This window comes from Physeter macrocephalus, chromosome 14 (genome assembly GCF_002837175.3).
Source record: "Physeter macrocephalus isolate SW-GA chromosome 14, ASM283717v5, whole genome shotgun sequence".
Classification (NCBI taxonomy): domain Eukaryota; kingdom Metazoa; phylum Chordata; class Mammalia; order Artiodactyla; family Physeteridae; genus Physeter; species Physeter macrocephalus.
In genome coordinates, this window is record NC_041227.1 from 60,892,339 (window position 1) to 60,909,594 (window position 17,256).

At 46.5% G+C, this 17,256-nt stretch overlaps 1 protein-coding gene across 4 annotated transcripts in view; it reads left to right on the forward strand.

Annotated features, from left to right (window-relative positions):
* The first annotated feature begins 1,964 nt into the window (after positions 1-1,964).
* The window catches only part of TMC5 (transmembrane channel like 5), a 43,650-nt gene continuing 28,358 nt past the window's right edge, over positions 1,965-17,256 (forward strand). For 3 of the 4 annotated variants that reach the window (XM_024123602.1, XM_024123604.1, XM_024123603.1), the window contains exons 1-4: positions 1,965-2,749; positions 4,892-5,064; positions 8,534-8,623; positions 14,898-14,997. In XM_024123602.1, coding sequence (XP_023979370.1) covers positions 1,965-2,749; positions 4,892-5,064; positions 8,534-8,623; positions 14,898-14,997 — 1,148 coding nt within the window. Of the gene's footprint in view, positions 2,750-4,891; positions 5,065-8,533; positions 8,624-12,148; positions 12,459-14,897; positions 14,998-17,256 lie in introns of those variants that run through there. The other variant, XM_024123605.1, reaches the window with a different exon arrangement.

Consider the following 17,256-nt stretch of genomic DNA (forward strand, 5'->3'; position numbering starts at 1 on the left):
TTGCCTATGACAGAAAACCAACTCAAACCAGCTTAAGGCAAAAAGGGAATGTAATGACTCAAGTATCCAATGGCTGGCTGCCTTCAGGCATGGCTGGATCCAGGTGCTTAAACAGTGTCATAACATTTGATCCTTCTTTCTGTTTATCTCTTGGTTCTGTTCTGTTCCCTGTTGGTACCACTCTCAGGCAGGCCTTCTCCCCTGGGGACCTCTGGCTGCTTCAGGCTTATAACTTCCTAACTCCAAGTCCAGCCAAAAGAGAGAACTTCTCTCTTTCAACATTTCTGACAAAACTCCCAGAATTGAGTCTCACTGGCTCCGACCCAATCACTGTGGCCAAGAAGCAAATAATTCTGATTGGGTCACACGTCTACACCTGGCTGACATGGATTGAGAGGAAAATGTTGCCACAAAAGAGAGAAGTGGATGTTGGGTAGGGACAAAATAAAGAAAAACTGACTTCTGCTATACTGAGAAATATGGAATTGAGTTGGCAAATAAACATTCTAAGGCTATAGGTCATGGCAGGTCAATTCTTTAGCTCCAATTACTCAACAAAAAGTCTAACCCTTTTGGTTCACATAGAGATAAACCTGTAAACATTGGCTGAACTTTAAAAATGGTCTACTTCCTTCTTTCAGAAGCATTGCCATTTATCTAATCATGCTGGCTCAAACTGTGGAGCTATTTTTTTGTCTTTTCTTTTCCTTAGCTCTCACCCTTCCCATATCAGGTCTGTCCACTAATCCTGTTAATTCTTTCTTTAAATTTTCTCCCCTATTTATTTTCTTTGCTGTTCTGACTGACACTACACTGGAAGCTCCAGGCTTATATTCTATCTCCAAAGCAACTTAGTGAAATAAGAGCACATCTTTCCCAGTTAGTCCGTCAAGGTCCTGGAAGACTGACTTGGGTTATGTGCCCATTCCTGAACCAAACCCTTTGGCCAGGGGTATGGTGGACACTGATTGGCCAGACCTGGTCATGTGACCATCCTTGGAGTCAGGAATGCAATCAGCCTTTCCTGAATCTCCCGGACCATGAGCAGAAGCCCAGAGGAAGATCAGGGCATTGATGCCAAAAGAAGGCGAAATGGGTAAAAGGCAAGTAAAAACAACAGATAGTCAGTTCACTTAGAAATTAAAACCCCATCACTTCTGATTTGAAAGTATGCTGTGTCTATAGATTACAGCTCATAGAACTCATAAAACCATATTTTCAGACTGGAAGGGATGGTAGTGCTTGTCTCCTTACCCAAGCCCTCTAGTTACCATTAACCATTCTACCTTTGTGCGCTCATAGTAATTTATTAGGGCTTTGAACCCAAGAACAAGTGCAATCAAAGTGCTCAGTAAGTCCTTGTTTCTTCCAATCTTTTGGTTCATTGCTCCCCTCCCCAGCAGAAGGTATCGGTCAGGATATAAGTTTGGCCAAAAGTATCAGATCCAAAAAACTGTGGTTTACACAAGATAATGGTTTACTTCTTTCTTTACATAAAAGCCCAAGCTGATATTGGGCACCGATCTGTGAAATCACCAACAATCCAGGCTGTTTTGCTGCTCTCCCTAGGGTGGGTGCTGCCTGTGTGTGCATCGCCAAGAAGCGCCCCATCATTTCCACAGTCCAGTTCACGGGAAGTGAGAAGACTGAGAAAGGAAGGAATACCCCTTCCCTTTAACAGCACAACCTGGAAGTTGTGTATATCACTTCTGCTCACATCTCGTTGACCACTCTCATGGCTGTACCTAGATGCACAGGAGGCTGGGAAACATAGTCTTTATTTTGGGCAGCTGTGTACCCAACTATGAGAGAAAAAAGAACAGATACTGGAAAATAACTATCAATCTTTGCAGGGAAGAAAGGGAAAAAAATTCTGACCTTTCCTTCCTTTTTGTTTTTCAGATAAAGGAAGAGATCCCTGAAGAACTGCAGAGGCAGGAACATTTTAATACTCCAGGGTAAACATGTCTGCCTACAGCAATAATGCTTATGAGGAGGATCCAGATTACCCTGACTATTATGGGTCTCAGAACCATACTCGGGGGTATTTGAAAACTCAGGATTATCCAGATTCGCTAGGTCCTCTGAACAACTCAGAGGACCCCAACACCAGGAGCAACCCATACTCTGCAGACTCCAGAACAAGTCCAGACTATCCTGGGTCTCTAGCAGAACCAGATTATCCTGGATCTTGGAGTGATCCATACTACCCTGGCACCAGGAGCAATCCATACTCTGCAAGGTCCAGAAGTCCAGACAATCCCAAATCTTTGGCAGAGCCAGATTATATTGGATCTTGGAGCAATCCATATCACCCAGGCTCATCCAGAGAGCCAGACTACTCTGAATCTCAACGAAATCCTGATTTTGCAGGTTCCAAAGGCAGTGGAAACTATGCAGGCTCCAGAACAAATCCAGATTATCTTGACTCCTTGGGAGAACCAGACTACGCTGGAGCTCAGGGAAACTCTAACCATTCTGGCTCCAGAGCCAATTCCAACCATCCAGACTCCAGAAGGAATCCAGAATATGCTGGTTCCAGAATCAGTCCATACATAGACACTCTGGGAGAGCCTGATTATCCAGATGCTGAGAATCAATCTAACTCTCCAAACTTTTTTGGGGAACCAGACTATCCTGGCGCTGAGGACTATGGGAACTCTACAAAGTTCTGGGGGGAGCCTGATTACCCAGGTGCTGAGAATGGTCACGATTATGGCGCTTCAGAGAACCCGGAAATGACCAGGGAGTAAGTGCTGGAACCTCCCTCCACTGGGGATGGAGGATGAAGGCTAGATCATTAAGTCAATTGAACTTGGTTGGCGATGTTTGGGATAAGGACACGTATGATTATTACCATGACATGAATTTATGGTGAAACTTTCATGCCTACTTGTATACCGTACCTGGTCCTTGGACTCTCAGCCTGAGGCTTCAAGCCCTTACCTGAACATAATCTTTCATCACTTCTTGCTCAAATAACATCCTTCCCAGTCTCCTATTTCTTCCTGTCTAATCCCTGCAAGACATTTAGATCCCCACTGTTTAGACACTGCTACTTCGCCAATGAGGTTAGGATTAAGATGATAGTTATGAACCCCAACATTTTAACCAGAATTATATCAACAGGAAGGCATTTTAATCAAGAAAGTCTTTTTTTTTTTTTTTTTTGGTGGTATGCGGAAGAAAGTCTTTTGAAGATCTAACTCCATGAAATCCATTTGACTCCTCAATTTTTTTATACAAGATGATTGAGCCACTCCTGATTTTTTTCCACTTTCATCCTTATTTTACTGAAATTATTGTCAGAATGGATCCCTTTTCATGTTTAGAGTAGATTTGGCTCATTGATCTTCTGCACTGTTGTTTTCATCAAGTTTTATTGATTAGTTTTTGCCATGGTTGGTATTCCTCTAAGGAGGTTTTTGTTTGTTTGTTTGTTTTTTAAGTTCAGTTTTTCCTGGGTTAAATTTCTTAATGTTCACGTTGCCAACAAGATGTGATTCTTTATTTATTTTTCAGGTTATTCTTAACCTATAACAAATTTACCATGTGAAATTTCAACCAATACAAGTTTTATTTTTTTTATTTTTTTATTTTTTCAATTTTTTTCTGCGGTACGCAGGCCTCTCACGGTTGCGGCCTCTCCCGTTGCGGAGCACAGGCTCCGGACGCGCAGGCTCAGCGGCCGTGGCTCACGGGCCCAGCCGCTCCGCGGCATGTGGGATCTTCCAGGACCGGGGCACGAACCCGCGTCCCCTGCGTCGGCAGGTGGACTCTCAACCACTGCGCCACCAGGGAAGCCCACAAGTTTTATTTTGTATGTACTATTTCTACTAGTAATATTTATGAATTCAACAAAGACTAATGGCTTTTATTTACCTCTAGGAACAAGGATATGGGATTTGGGTGCACAGTGAGGTCAAATGCCTACAGGAATAATGCTAAATACAACCTAAATAGGTGGATTAATAGGACCATGTCAAAATGTCCTCCTTGGTCTCATCCCCCACTGCCTGGCACATCATTAAAAATATACCTTTGACCTTGTCACTCCCTTGTTTCTCATCTTCCATTGTTCTTCATAACCTTTGGGAGAAAGACTACACCACTTCACTTGTGAGGACATTGAAGAATGAGTATGCGCTGAGCTAATGTAAGATGCCAGCCAAAGCCCAGCCTGACTGACCTCCTCCCACCTCTGCTATCCTCTCCCTACCTGAGCCCTATACTCTAGGTCAGTGGTTCTTGACCTTGGCTGATGCTTAGAATGGTCTGATTACCTGGGGAGACTTAAAAATCATACAAATGCCTGGGCCCAACTTTCAGAGATTCTATTTAGTTGTCTGGGGTGAGGCCTGGGAATAGGTATATGCATAAAATTAAGAATCATTGCTCCAGGTTAATTGATTTTCATAGCATTCCTTTTATATATTCTGGTCTCTTTCTGGTCTCACATGTTTATTTGTGCTGTTCTTCATCCTTGGAATGCCCTCCTCCTAACTATGTATTAATTTATCCTTCCCATCCCAGCTCAGATGTCTCTTTTCCATGTAGATTTCCCTTCAGACTCCCAGCCCAAATTCTCTTCTCTTTCCTGTGAACTCCTTGGGCCTATCTTCTTACATTCATCAGTTGCTACTTGTATTATCATTGCTTATGGCTGTGGTTAATAAGCTTGGCCAGACTGCATTGAGAGTTCCTTGAGGGTAGACAACCCATGTCTTTAACTTTGTGTCCTCACCCCATTGCCCGTGCCTCATACATGGTTGGCATTCAGTCAGCGTTTGTGGGATGAATGAACTGATGGACGGATGGATGGATGGATGGATGGATGACTATCCTTACTATGCTATTGGATGACTATTGCTCCATCATTTTGGAATTTCAGAATGCTCAGCAGAGCATCTTCAATCCAGCCCTCATTTCACCGTGAGGGTGACAGCCCCTTGGGCATCCTTGGGAGACAGGATGGAGATTATCCTGAAAGCATTGAAATGAAATCCAGGGAGATGGCAAATCCGTACAGCCCCTCTGTGCCAGGTGCTCCTGGCAATGGCTATGGTAAGCATTTGTTAAGAAGAAAATCATATCCTGGGAAGAAAGTAAAATTCAGTGGGCTTGGGACCAATCATTAAAGATCAGCAAGAGAAGAATTGGTTTATTCCTCCTCCTTCAAACACCCACCTTACAAGGGTTGAACATTCAGGGTCTAGAGAAGACAAGCAGTGTCATCAATTATCAAAGCAGGTTGGGCAGGGGTTGTGCCTGTGTGAGGTGACTGATGGTCAGGTTCAGTCCATCGCCGTGATGTGGGAAGATGGGCTTAGTGTGGCCAGATCCTCAGATTTTTCTAAGGAAGCCAGAAATCTGGGTTTTTACATGCTCCAAAATAATTTTTTGAATAAATAAATAAAATCCCTGAGCTGGGCAAACAAAACCACTGGTGGACTAGATTCAGTTCGTGTGGCTGCCAGAGTCCAGCTTTAGTTCAGCACATCCTGAAGGTGTTCAGATGGTCAGCACTTGTATCTCTGGAACCTACTGGGGGCGCAGAGAGTTAGAAGTAACTCTGTCCTCACGGTTCGTAAAGCCTAAGTGAGTAGGTGACACCAGCACATCAAGACTAAAGAAAATTAGCAAACAGACTGACAATACGTGAAAAATCACGTCGTTCTCAGAATCTGCTGTGTGTGAAGGTTTAGCTCTAGGAGGTAAAAGACATTCTACCAGTTCTCATCTTCCGGAAGAAAAAAGGGACTTGTTGTCTGATAGAAGAAGCCAGCTCATGGCACAAGTCAATGTTACAGGAATTCAGAGCCCGTGAGAGCTGGAAAAAGGAGTGTTCAGTCATGAACAGAGTGAGGGACCCAAGTGTTGGTTGGTGCAGGTGGAAGACTGCTCAGCCCTGAGGGTGTGGGTGGGGAAGGGATTGAAGAAGGCAGGGAGGAGGGGGAGGGGTGCATCGCACGCACTAAGGAAAAACGCGGACTCTTACTCATTTGCATAGAGAACATTAACTTGGGCTATGCTGAACCTTCATGCCAGGCATGCTCAGTGGGGCATATCAATCCCAAGGGGCGAACATTTATTGAAAGGCCAGAAAAAAAACCTTCCTCTTTTTATGTATAAAGCAGATATGCATACAGTATATGTACATAGTTATACGTATATCTGTGGTATTAAAATATCATGGGGGAGGGCAATAAGGAAGAAATGTCTAAAAAGACTACTTAGGTGGCCAGTAATGAAAGAAAAAAGTTTGAGAAACACTGCCCCACCCCAATGGAAGCAGAGCTAATAACGCCCAGCAGGTTTTGAGTGTTTCCCATGCCCTGGAGACCCTGCCAAGCATTTTACTTCTACAGTCTTCTTTCATCTGCGGCCACCTTTCAGACAGACACTACAGCTCTCCATGTTACAGAGGGGAAAACTGAGGCTCAGAGAGAAATGTGCCCAAGGTCACCCAGCTACTAAATCAAAAGAGCCAGTATCAGAATCTAGTCTCTCTGACCCCGCATTACTTCTGGGTAGGATCAGGGCAAATGCGGATTCCTGACCACCAAGCTCCATAGAACACTGGAATTAGAAAGCTATTTTTTTTTTTTTTTTTGTGGTATGCGGGCCTTCCTCTGTTGTGGCCTCTCCCGTTGCGGAGCACAGGCTCCGGACGCGCAGGCTCAGCGGCCATGGCTCACGGGTCCAGCCGCTCCGCGGCATGTGGGATCTTCCCGGACCGGGGCGCAAACCCGGTTCCCCTGCATCGGCAGGCGGACGCGCAACCACTGCGCCACCAGGGGAAGCCCTAGAAAGCTATTTTAAAAAGTGGTCACGTAAAGTGTGGCTTCCTTCTCTGGGCTCCTTTTAGGACCAAAGTCGTTGTGCCGCATTCACTTGTCCAGCGCTATGCCAGCCTGTTAGACTATGCGCTCCTTAAGGAGAAGCCATTTCATCCACGTATCCTCCAAGGCTCTATGTGATTTTCCTAGTGCCTAGCATACAGCTGGTGCTTGAGCAATGCTAACTGAATTAATAGCACAACTGTAAGGGGTGTATCAGTTGGCTGTTGCCACAGGAATGCTTCATAACAAACAACTCCAAAACCCAATGTTGTGCAATAAACATCTTTATTTCTCACCCACACATCTATGGGTTTGCTTGGAGTTTGACTGAACCAGGCTGGGTTTGGCTGTGCCTGATTTGAGGTCACAGATTCTATTTAGGTCTAGTGTCCTTCTTGACCCAGTGAGCTAACCTGGCCCATTTTCTTCCCATGGCATAAGCTGGAAGCAGAACCATATGATGTCTCTGAGTCCTTGACTTGGAACTAGCAAACTGTCACTTCTACCATGTTCCACTGGTTAAAGCAAGTCGCATGAGCAAGCCCAACTTCAATGGAGGTTTCCAAGGTGGAGGAAGTGTAATGTTTGCTGAAAAACAATTAATTTACCGCAATAGTTAATATATATTAAGAATTTGCTATGTTCCAGGATTATTTTAAGCACTTTACATGTATTAACTGATTCAATTTCCCCAACAATCCTATGCAAAGGTCTTATTATTATCCCTGATTTACAGACTCTGAAGCTCAGAGATGATAAGTAACATGCCAGACAGCACGCAGCTAGTAAGCAGCAAAGCCAGGAACTGATCCTTGGCAAGAAGTTCCAGCACCTCCTACAGTATAATTTTGTCCATCTCCATCAAAATGTGCTCCATTTTCTCTGTTGAGGAGTTTAGCCTTCATTGTTTACCATGAATAAAAATGTATTGAAATGTGACACTGTCGTGTAGGTGCTGAAAGTGGACTCTGTCCCTAAGAAAATCATGCCAAATAGAGTGTCTCCTGACACTCTATCAGGAGACTGGTGGACAGTCTCCTGATAGAGTGTCACTTTGATGTGTCATGCCCGCATCTAGGAAGTGCCTGGCACGTAGTAGGTACTCATAAATATTCATTCATTTATGAATGAATGAATGAATGAGTGATACATCAAATTTATTCATGTGTCATCATAAAATGCTAGAACTAGAAGGAAGCTTTGTAATCACCTAGAAAAGCTTTTTTTTTTTTACTCAATTTTTAGAAGACTTTTTTTTTTTTACAGAAGTTTTAGGTTCACTGTAAAATTGAGGGAAAGGTAACAGAGATTTCCCACATATCCCTTGCCCCACATGTGCATGGCCTCCCCCCTTATCAGAGTCCCCCACCAGAGTGGGACATTTGTTACAATTGAACCTACATTAACACATCATTATCACCCAAAGTCCATAGTTTACATTAGGGTTCACCTTGGGTTGTGCATTCTATGGGTTTGGACAAATATATAATGACATGTAGCTATCATTATGGTATCACACAGAGTATTTTCACTGTCCTAAAACCCTCTGAGCTCCATCTATTCATCCTCCCCCTCCAGACAAGTATTTTTCGAACTCTGATTTGTGACCCATTAACAAGTCTTACTGACCACTGTGTGCTCAGTAACATCTAGTGTGGTGGGATTAATTGTCTCTTGTCTCTTCATTCCAGTGAACCCTGCTTATGTGGGTGACAATGGCCTCAGCCAAGCTTATGGAGACCCACCCTTGTCTGGACATGATTGGCACAAGTCACCCCAAGGTAAGGCTTAAATGGACAGTGACAAAAATATCAACCCTAAACAAGGAATGTGTTCAAGGCACTGCAGACGTTGCCATTTCCTCTTGGCCTCTGGTGTGGTAACTGGTGCAGTACTTCCTCAATTTATCATAATGGGGCTTTTTTTTTTTTTTTTTTTTTGCGCTGTATGCGGGCCTCTCACTGTTGTGGCCTCTCCCTTTGCGGAGCACAGGCTCCGGATGCGCAGGCTCAGCGGCCATGGCTCACGGGCCCAGCCGCTCCGCGGCATGTGGGATCTTCCCGGACCGGGGCACGAACCCGTGTCCCCTGCATCGGCAGGCGGATTCTCAACCACTGCGCCACCAGGGAAGCCCCGGGGGCTTTCTTTTAAACATGCAGTTTTTTCTCTTTTGGATATCAGGGTGTCTTCACTAGGACTCTTCTGGTTGCAAGTGACAGAAACCCAACTCACCCAGGCCCAAGGCTTGTGTGGTGGGAAGGATATGGGGAAACAAAGAATTGAAGGTAGAATTACCTTCCAGCACCTAGGACAGTGCCTGGCACATAGTAGGTGTTCAGAGATATTTGTTGTATGAGTCACAGGAACCAGGGCCTCTGAGTCTGAAGCCAGGGGCTCAGGGCCACCTGGATTCTTTTTCTCCATCTATTTCGCCTCTTTGCTTGATGCAGCTTCTCTTTGAGCTTCACCTCATTCATCTCAACCAGTCAGGCTTTCCCTGCAGGCCAGGGAGCATGATAGCAGCAGGCCTGGACACACACACAGCTCAGCGATGTCATGGAAAGTCTTCCTTTCTTTCTAGGCCTGTGAGTCAGTGCTGAGGAGACTCTCTCCAGCCCCATTTGGGACACATGCCTACACATGAACCAATCATTTTTACATAGGAAAGAAGGCTGGGTCACATGTCCATCCCGTGCCTAATACATGTGCTGGTGAGGTGGCAGTGCCTTGAGCCAAATTTTTCTGAATAATCATAGAATTATTATGACAATGGAGGGTAGGAGTAATCAGATTGGAGAAGGCTTTTTGTTGTTTTTTTTTTTTTGGAGAAGGCTTTGAAATCAGTTAGGAAGCGCTCTAAGGATCACTGTGTGCTGTGGTGAAGGTCTGAGCAGAGGCAGAGGCTGAGAAATAAAAAAGCATTAGAGGAGAGAGGCCAGGGAATACTGGAAGTGAAAGGCAAACCTGTGAAAAACGAGGCGTAAACCGAAGACGTCCTCTGAGTAACAACGCAAGTTGGGGGGCCCATGACTTAAAACCATCCCTCACCTTCTGACCCCCTGGGGTGGATGATATCCTGTAGCCTCATTCTTTTTTTTTTTTTTTAAATAAATTTATTTAGTTTTTATTTATTTATTTTTGGTTGCGTTGGGTCTCTGTTGCTGCGTGTGGGCTTTCTCTAGTTGCGGCGAGCAGGGGCTACTCTTCGTGGCGGTGCGCGGGCTTCTCATTGCGGTGGCTTCTCTTGTTGTGGAGCACGGGCTCTAGGTGCACGGGCTTCAGTAGTTGTGGCACGTGGGCTCAGCAGTTGTGGCTCGCGGGCTCTAGAGCGCAGGCTCAGTAGCTGTGGCGCACGGGCTTAGTTGCTCCGCAGCATGTGGGATCTTCCCGGACCAGGGCTCAAACCCGTGTCCCCTGCATTGGTATGCGGATTCTTAACCACTGCGCCACCAGGGAAGTCCCGTAGCCTCATTCTTTAAGAGCCTTCTCAAGGAGGCCTGTATCTTTCAAGGGGTAGGTGTTGCTACTTGGGAGAGAAAACCATGGGGATATAAACAGTCATGCTCTCCATTTGGTTCCCACAAGAGCAGGGAATGGCTTTAACTACTGGGGAAAAAGAAATGCCTTTAAACCTCCTAAGATGCTCTCTCTGGCCAGCATGAAGATTAGGGCCTCTGGGTGGAATCGGAGTCCCCAGGAGGCAGAGAGAAGTAAAGAAATAGAGGACCCAGAGATGAACCTGGCTTTCTTCACCGTTTTGCTTTGCACCAGTTCTGATTCTCAAATCATTTATAATTAATTGGTGGACAGTCTCCTGATAGAGTGTCACTTTGATGTATCATGCCCGCATCTAGGAAGTGCCTGGCACATAGTAGGTACTCATAAATATTCATTCATTTATGAATGAATGAATGAGTGATACATTAGCATCTTGTTACAGGACAGGACCAGGGTGAAGTGATTAAAAGGCCCTGCTTTGGGACCAGACAGACCTGGGTTTGATCCCTAGCTCTGCTACTTGCTGGTTTTGTGACCTTAGGCAAATTGCCTTTTGGGGCCTCAGTTTTCTTATAAAATGGGGTTTATTATAGTGCTTATTTCGTAGGGTGGTTGTGGAAATTAAATAATGTACTCTATTTAAAGTAGTTGGCCCGCAGTAATAGCAGGTATTGTTACTGGTAATTATCGTTGGTGTGGGGAGAAGAGGTAGAGTTCTAGTCCAATCCTGCCATTTAATGAGAGTGTGATGAGGAGGGGGGTCAGTTCATTCCTCTGCACCTCAATTTCTCCAACTATTAAATAAACAGCTTGGCCGAGGTGATTTCCAGATCAGGTCTATTGGGTAGGAATTGCGTCCAGGTGCCCAGCACTGAAACAGGACAGTGGTTTAGCAATAAAGGGATTTATTTTCCTCTTGTAACAAGAAGTATGCAAGGAGGCAGTCCAAAGTTTATATAGCACCTCTGCCCATGATGATCTCAAGGCCTAAGGCTCCTTCTAAAACTTCTTTTTCCACCATCCTTAGAGGGTGAACATTTAAACCTCTTGTTTTCAAAATGGCAGCCTCTGGTCAGGAAGAAGGCGAAATGGTGAAGCGATAAAGGTGAAATCAGGGAAGGTGTCACATTTTAAAGAGCATTCCTGGAAGCCACAATCTTATTGGCTAAAATGGGGTCACAGGTCCACCCTTGGCTGCAAAGGAGACACCCTTTGTCACAAAGGAAGCTGGGAGAGTTTTAACTGAGCACAGTGCCTGCACAGGAAAGGAGGCTTCTGCTGGTATGAGAAAAAGACAAAATGGGTATTAGGAAGCAGACAGACAGCAGGGTGGACCACCCAAGACAGTCAGGAGATAATCATTGTTTCACTATAAACCCATCTGGATTTACATAGGCACATAAAACTATAAATATAAAACATGAGTTTTAGACCAGAGACACCAAATTAAAAAGAAAATCTTGCCCTTTCATTATGAGTCATTTAGAAGAATCTCTGCCTTCTGTTTCTAGAATCCCATTGTCTTCAATAAAGAATTCTGTTTCCGGTCTCTTACCTAGCTACTGTGACAGAAGTCTCTGCAGGAAAACAGAGAGCCTTCCGGTGTAGATGTGGGGAATTGCGCTATGATTTGTGTGGGGCTCGCTTTGTCCATCTCATCCTGGCATTAAAAACTGTGAATGGGGGGGTGCGGCTTTCTGTGGTTGTCATCACTTTTCCTGGAGGTTCCCAACAATGCCAGTGTGACTGCTGTATGAGGTCTGGGGAAGCCCACCCTGGTGGAGAGTAAGGCTTGGAGGAAGCCAGAGATGCTGTCTGGTGACCAAGTGAATGAAATCATCGTTGAGGTTGAGAATGTCCCATCTGGGGTCCAAAGCCATCCATCTTCAAGTCAGATTGTTCCAGAAAAGACACTGGCGAACTCAAGCTTTAGTTTGGTCTCCTCCATTTCTGACATTGATGTGACAGACTCTCAGATTTTCAGCAATTGGAATGACAAAAAGGGCAAGCAGTTATTACGATTTTCAACACCTGTGAATGAATCGTTTTCTCAGACCCTTCATGGCTCAGAAAGCATGGGCTTAGACAGCCCTCGTACTTCACACGAGAACATCCAAGGTAGTGAGACCCTGGTGCAGAGGAGTTAGAACGGGAACAGCTCCTTCCAAGTTGCCCACAGGGTTTTGGTTTTAAGACTTCGAGTAGGGTGAAGGTTTGGCAGGTGACCTGAGGATGCTCGGGACCGCGGAAGGGGTCACTTTGAGAACGTCTGATACCAAAGAAGGAGCTTACCTTGATCAAGCTCATTTCATGTGCCCGGTGTCCTGCCTTTTTGTTATCCATCGAGTTTAGTTTTGTTTACTGGCCACACTCCACACCCATGAGACAGGCATGCCTGTCATCTCCATTTGCCTGATGAGGATCCTGAGGCTCAGGGAAATTAAATGATGTGGCAGACCTGGGATCAAATGCAGGTCTGCCTGATTCCCAAGCCTGACACCTTAACCACCGTCCTGTCCTGCTTTGGTCCCATCCCTCTCCACTCTGGATTTGGCAACCAGGGATGCCTCTTTTGTCAAGTCCGCCGTGAAACCAGGTTTTTTCCTCTTCCCTCCTTCGCCTTTCTTCCTTTCTGTCTACTCCCACTTGCCTCTCAGGAGACACTCAAATTCCTCATCTTCAGCCGAGTGATTTGGTGGCCCTCTTCTGGGAACTCTCCCTCCACCTCAGCTATGTCGCTGAAACGAGGAGTTCCGAGCAGCTCCCTAACAGGGCCAGGAGCCAGCCCGCTCCCGGTCACCGCCCCCGGCGGGCCCCCAGCTGCCCCTCCACTGTTACTGCGCAGCAGTGCCAGGCGTCACACGCCGACACAACACCACCGAGAGAGAGAAGGGTCTGCCATTTCCATGTTTTTTGAGTCTTGCTTTTTTTTTTTTTTAAAGGGCTTCAAATGCTTGGCTTTTAAAAAAATTAATTAATTAGGGGGCTTCCCTGGTGGCGCAGTGGTTGAGAGTCTGCCTGCCAATGCAGGGGACACGGGTTCGAGCCCTGGTCTGGGAGGATCTCACATGCCGCGGAGCGACTGGGCCCGTGAGTCACGCTTGCTGAGCCTGCGCGTCCGGAGCCTGTGCTCCGCAACGGGAGAGGCCGCGATGGTGGGAGGCCCGCGCACCCGCGATGAGGAGTGGCCCCCACTCGCCACGACTGGAGAGGGCCCTTGCACAGAAACGGGGACCCAGCACAGCCACAGATAAATAAATAAATAAATATTTTTAAAAATTTAATTATTAATTAATTAATTAATTTAGTTTTGGCTGTGTTGGGTCTTCGTTTCTGCGCGAGGGCTTTCTCTAGTCGTAGCGAGCGGGGGCCAGTCTTCATCGCGGTGCGCGGGCCTCTCACCGCCGTGGCCTCTCTTGCTGCGGAGCACAGGCTCCAGACGCTCAGGCTCAGTAGTTGTGGCTCACGGGCCTAGTAGCTCTGCAGCATGTGGATCTTCCCAGACCAGGGCTCGAACCCGTGTCCCCTGCATTAGCAGGCAGATTCTCAACCACTGCGCCACCAGGGAAGCCCGAGTCTTGCTTTTTTGTGAGGGAAGAAACCTTTTCCAAGAAACTCCTCAGCAGACCACCCCTCACAGAACATTGGCCAAAGTGTCACATGCCTGGGCCTGAACAGGTCACCTGCAAGGGGGCTGGGACCATCAAGATAGGCTTGGATTCACTGGGATCTGTCCCCTGTGCCTGGAGATGGGTCCCACCCTGCAGAAGCCCAGGCCAGTGGGAGAGAGGGCCGAGGATTTCTGAACCAGATTGGGATTCTGTCAAAAAGGAGAGTGGGGCTTCCCTGGTGGCGCAGTGGTTGAGAGTCTGCCTGCCGATGCAGGGGACGCGGGTTCGTGCCCCGGTCCAGGAAGATCCCGCATGCCGCGGAGCGGCTGGGCCCGTGAGCCATGGCCGCTGAGCCTGCGCGTCCGGAGCCTGTGCTCCGCAGCGGGAGAGGCCACAACAGTGAGAGGCCCACGTACCGCAAAAAAAAAAAAAAAAAGGGAGAGCTGACTGCAGGATAGATGACCAACAGTATCTGCCACGCTGACGCAAAGTGGGAATTTGAGTTCTTGGGAGAGGAGCGGGGAGTCCTCATCTTCCAGGGGATGGGGGAGCACAGGACAACAGTCAAGAAAAGTCAAGAAGATGCTTGGGCCTGGAGTGCAGGGGGCAAGAGAAAGCCATGCAGGAAATTACAGAGGGAGGAGAGCCAGGCTGACCGAACATTCTGGGTCTCATCAGCTTTGCTGACCGTTCCTTGTCATGGGAAAAAGGAAAGCACTGAATTAGAATTGCGTGCAAACTGTCATTTGCTTTGGCTTCGAGATTTCACACGTGTACGTGCCGTCTTCTTGTTTTTACTTGTGACTTTTGGGATCACTGAGTACATATATTATTCTTTCTTTGTGCTCTTATAAAAACATGCTCTATCTTCAGCACCGTATTTTCAAATGCTATTATTCTGTTAAAGGAGAAAAAAATTAAACTCCATTTTCTTTTTTTTCTGCAGGACAAAAGTTAATCGCATCTCTGATACCCATGACATCTAGAGACAGAATTAAAGCCATCAGGAATCAGCCAAGGACCATGGAAGAGAAAAGGAACCTTAGGTATGGACCAAAAGCTTTTCTTCTTGCCGAGATTTCATGGAAACCTCAATCTTCTACTTTTGTCCCATGTTGGAAAGATAAGAAATAAATAAATGCAAGAGAAGAGACAATCTTCCTACCGAAGAATTCCACACAATCTGTGTTGGTTGCCTGGAGTGTGGGCTGTGCTTCATGACCTGCTTCCTGAGAGCAGAGCATGGAAAGAGGGAAGTAGCTTCCCAGGGGTGAAGTCAGGCTAAAACTACCAGGTGGTCAAGGTTAACGTTCCCAGGGAAAGTCATGTGATCAGAAGGAGTTCCCCTCTGCGGTGCTCTCTCCTAAAACCAGCAACCCTAGTCTAACCAGACAAAATAATCAGACAAACCCCAATCGAGGGACATTCTTCAAAATACCTGAGGAGTACTCCTCAAAACTGTCAAGGTCATCAAAAAGAAGGAAAGTCTGAGAAACGGTCACAGGCTAAAGTGTTCTAAAGAGACATGACAATTAATGCAATGTGGTTCCCTGCATGGGTCCTGGAATAGAAAATGGGCACCTGTGGAAAAACTAGTAAAATTGGAATAGTCTGGAGTTTAGGTAAAAGTTAGACACCAGTGTTGGTTTCTTAGTTGTGACAGACCTACCATGGAAATGTAAGATGTTAAAGGGGGGAAATGGTGAGTAGTAGATGGGAATTTTCTGTTCTCTTTTTGTAACTTCTCTGTAAATCTCAAACTACTGTTTAAAAAAAAAAAGGTGGGGGGGTGAGGGGAGGGAGTTCCCTGGTGGTCCAGTGGTTAGGACTCGGGTGCTTTCACTGCTTCGACACAGGTTCAGTCCCTGGTCAGGGAGCTAAGATCCTGCAAGCCACAAGGCGCCGGAGCCGGGGAGCACAAAACCCAAACAAACAAAACCTCAGAAGCTTTCTAAGCCCAGGAATTCAAAAACAAGAGCGAGGGGCTTCCCTGGTGGCGCAGTGGTTGGGAGTCCGCCTGCCGATGCAGGGGACACGGGTTCGTGCCCCGGTCCGGGAAGATCCCACATGCCGCAGAGCGGCTGGGCCCGTGAGCCACGGCCGCTGAGCCTGCGCGTCTGGAGACCGTGCTCTGCAACGGGAGAGGCCACAACAGTGAGAGGCCCGCGTACTGCAAAAAAAAAAAAAAAAAAAAAACAAGAGTGAGGGCTGTTTAAGCCTTCAGCCCTTCTTACATTTACCATTCCTCAGCCTTTTTCTTTTTCTTTTTGCAATTTGTAGCAGTTGGCAGAAACTAGTAGAGTGGATGCAATTGCTAATAAATAATTCAATGACGCAATTGTTCTGAGGTTCCGAGTCTGGCAGGGGAGATAGATTGGTCAACAAGTAACTTATAAATGACAGAAAGAAAATCAGGCCAAATCAAGGTGGAAGGAGTTTGCAGGGGGTGGATTAGAAGGAGAGATATAGTTCCCTTGGGCAAAGCAGGGGGCATCTGTGAGATGAGCCTTGGAAGATGGTGATGTGGTGGTGGACCTTTGGGGTGAACAAAAGAGAGCCAGGAAGGGACCAGAGCAAAGGCGATGCCATGAGTTCACGGAGAAGTAGAGAAAACTGAGGCTGGATCTTTTTGAAAACACTCTTCCGTTTCAAACTCTGCATGGCCTCCTCTGTCACAGAGTGCAGGCCTTGTATGGCCCGAAAGACTTTACAGCAGGATTTTCAACCTGACATTTGGGTTTGGATCATTCTGGATCTGTTGTGGGAGGCTGTCCTGTTCACTGTAGGGTGTATAGCAGCATCCCTGGTCTCTACCCACTAGATGTCGGTGCCCTCCCTACCCCCAGTTTGACAACCCCAAAAGTCTCCAGACTTACCCAAATGTCCCTTGGGGGCAAAATCTCCTAGGTTGAGAACCACTGACTTATAGGACCTCACCCACCTACCTACCGTTTTCACTCACACCCTTCACCCTTCCCCCGCTCATTCCATTCCAGCTGTCCTGGACTCCTTGGGGCTTTGCACTGGCTGTTCCCTATATTCAGACACTCCCTTATCCATAGACTAACCCCTCTTCTCCTTCAAGACTTGGCGCAAACACTTTGCACTATTCAAATTATACCACGGTCTTCACCCCAGCATTTCCCACCTCCTTACTCTGTTTTTCCTTTTTCTTTCCCATAGTACAACTCACCTTCTATTATCCTATATCATTTACCCACTCTATTATTATTATTTTTTTTTTTGCGGTACGCGGGCCTCTCACTGTTGTGGCCTCTCCCGTTGCGGAGCACGGGCTCCGGATG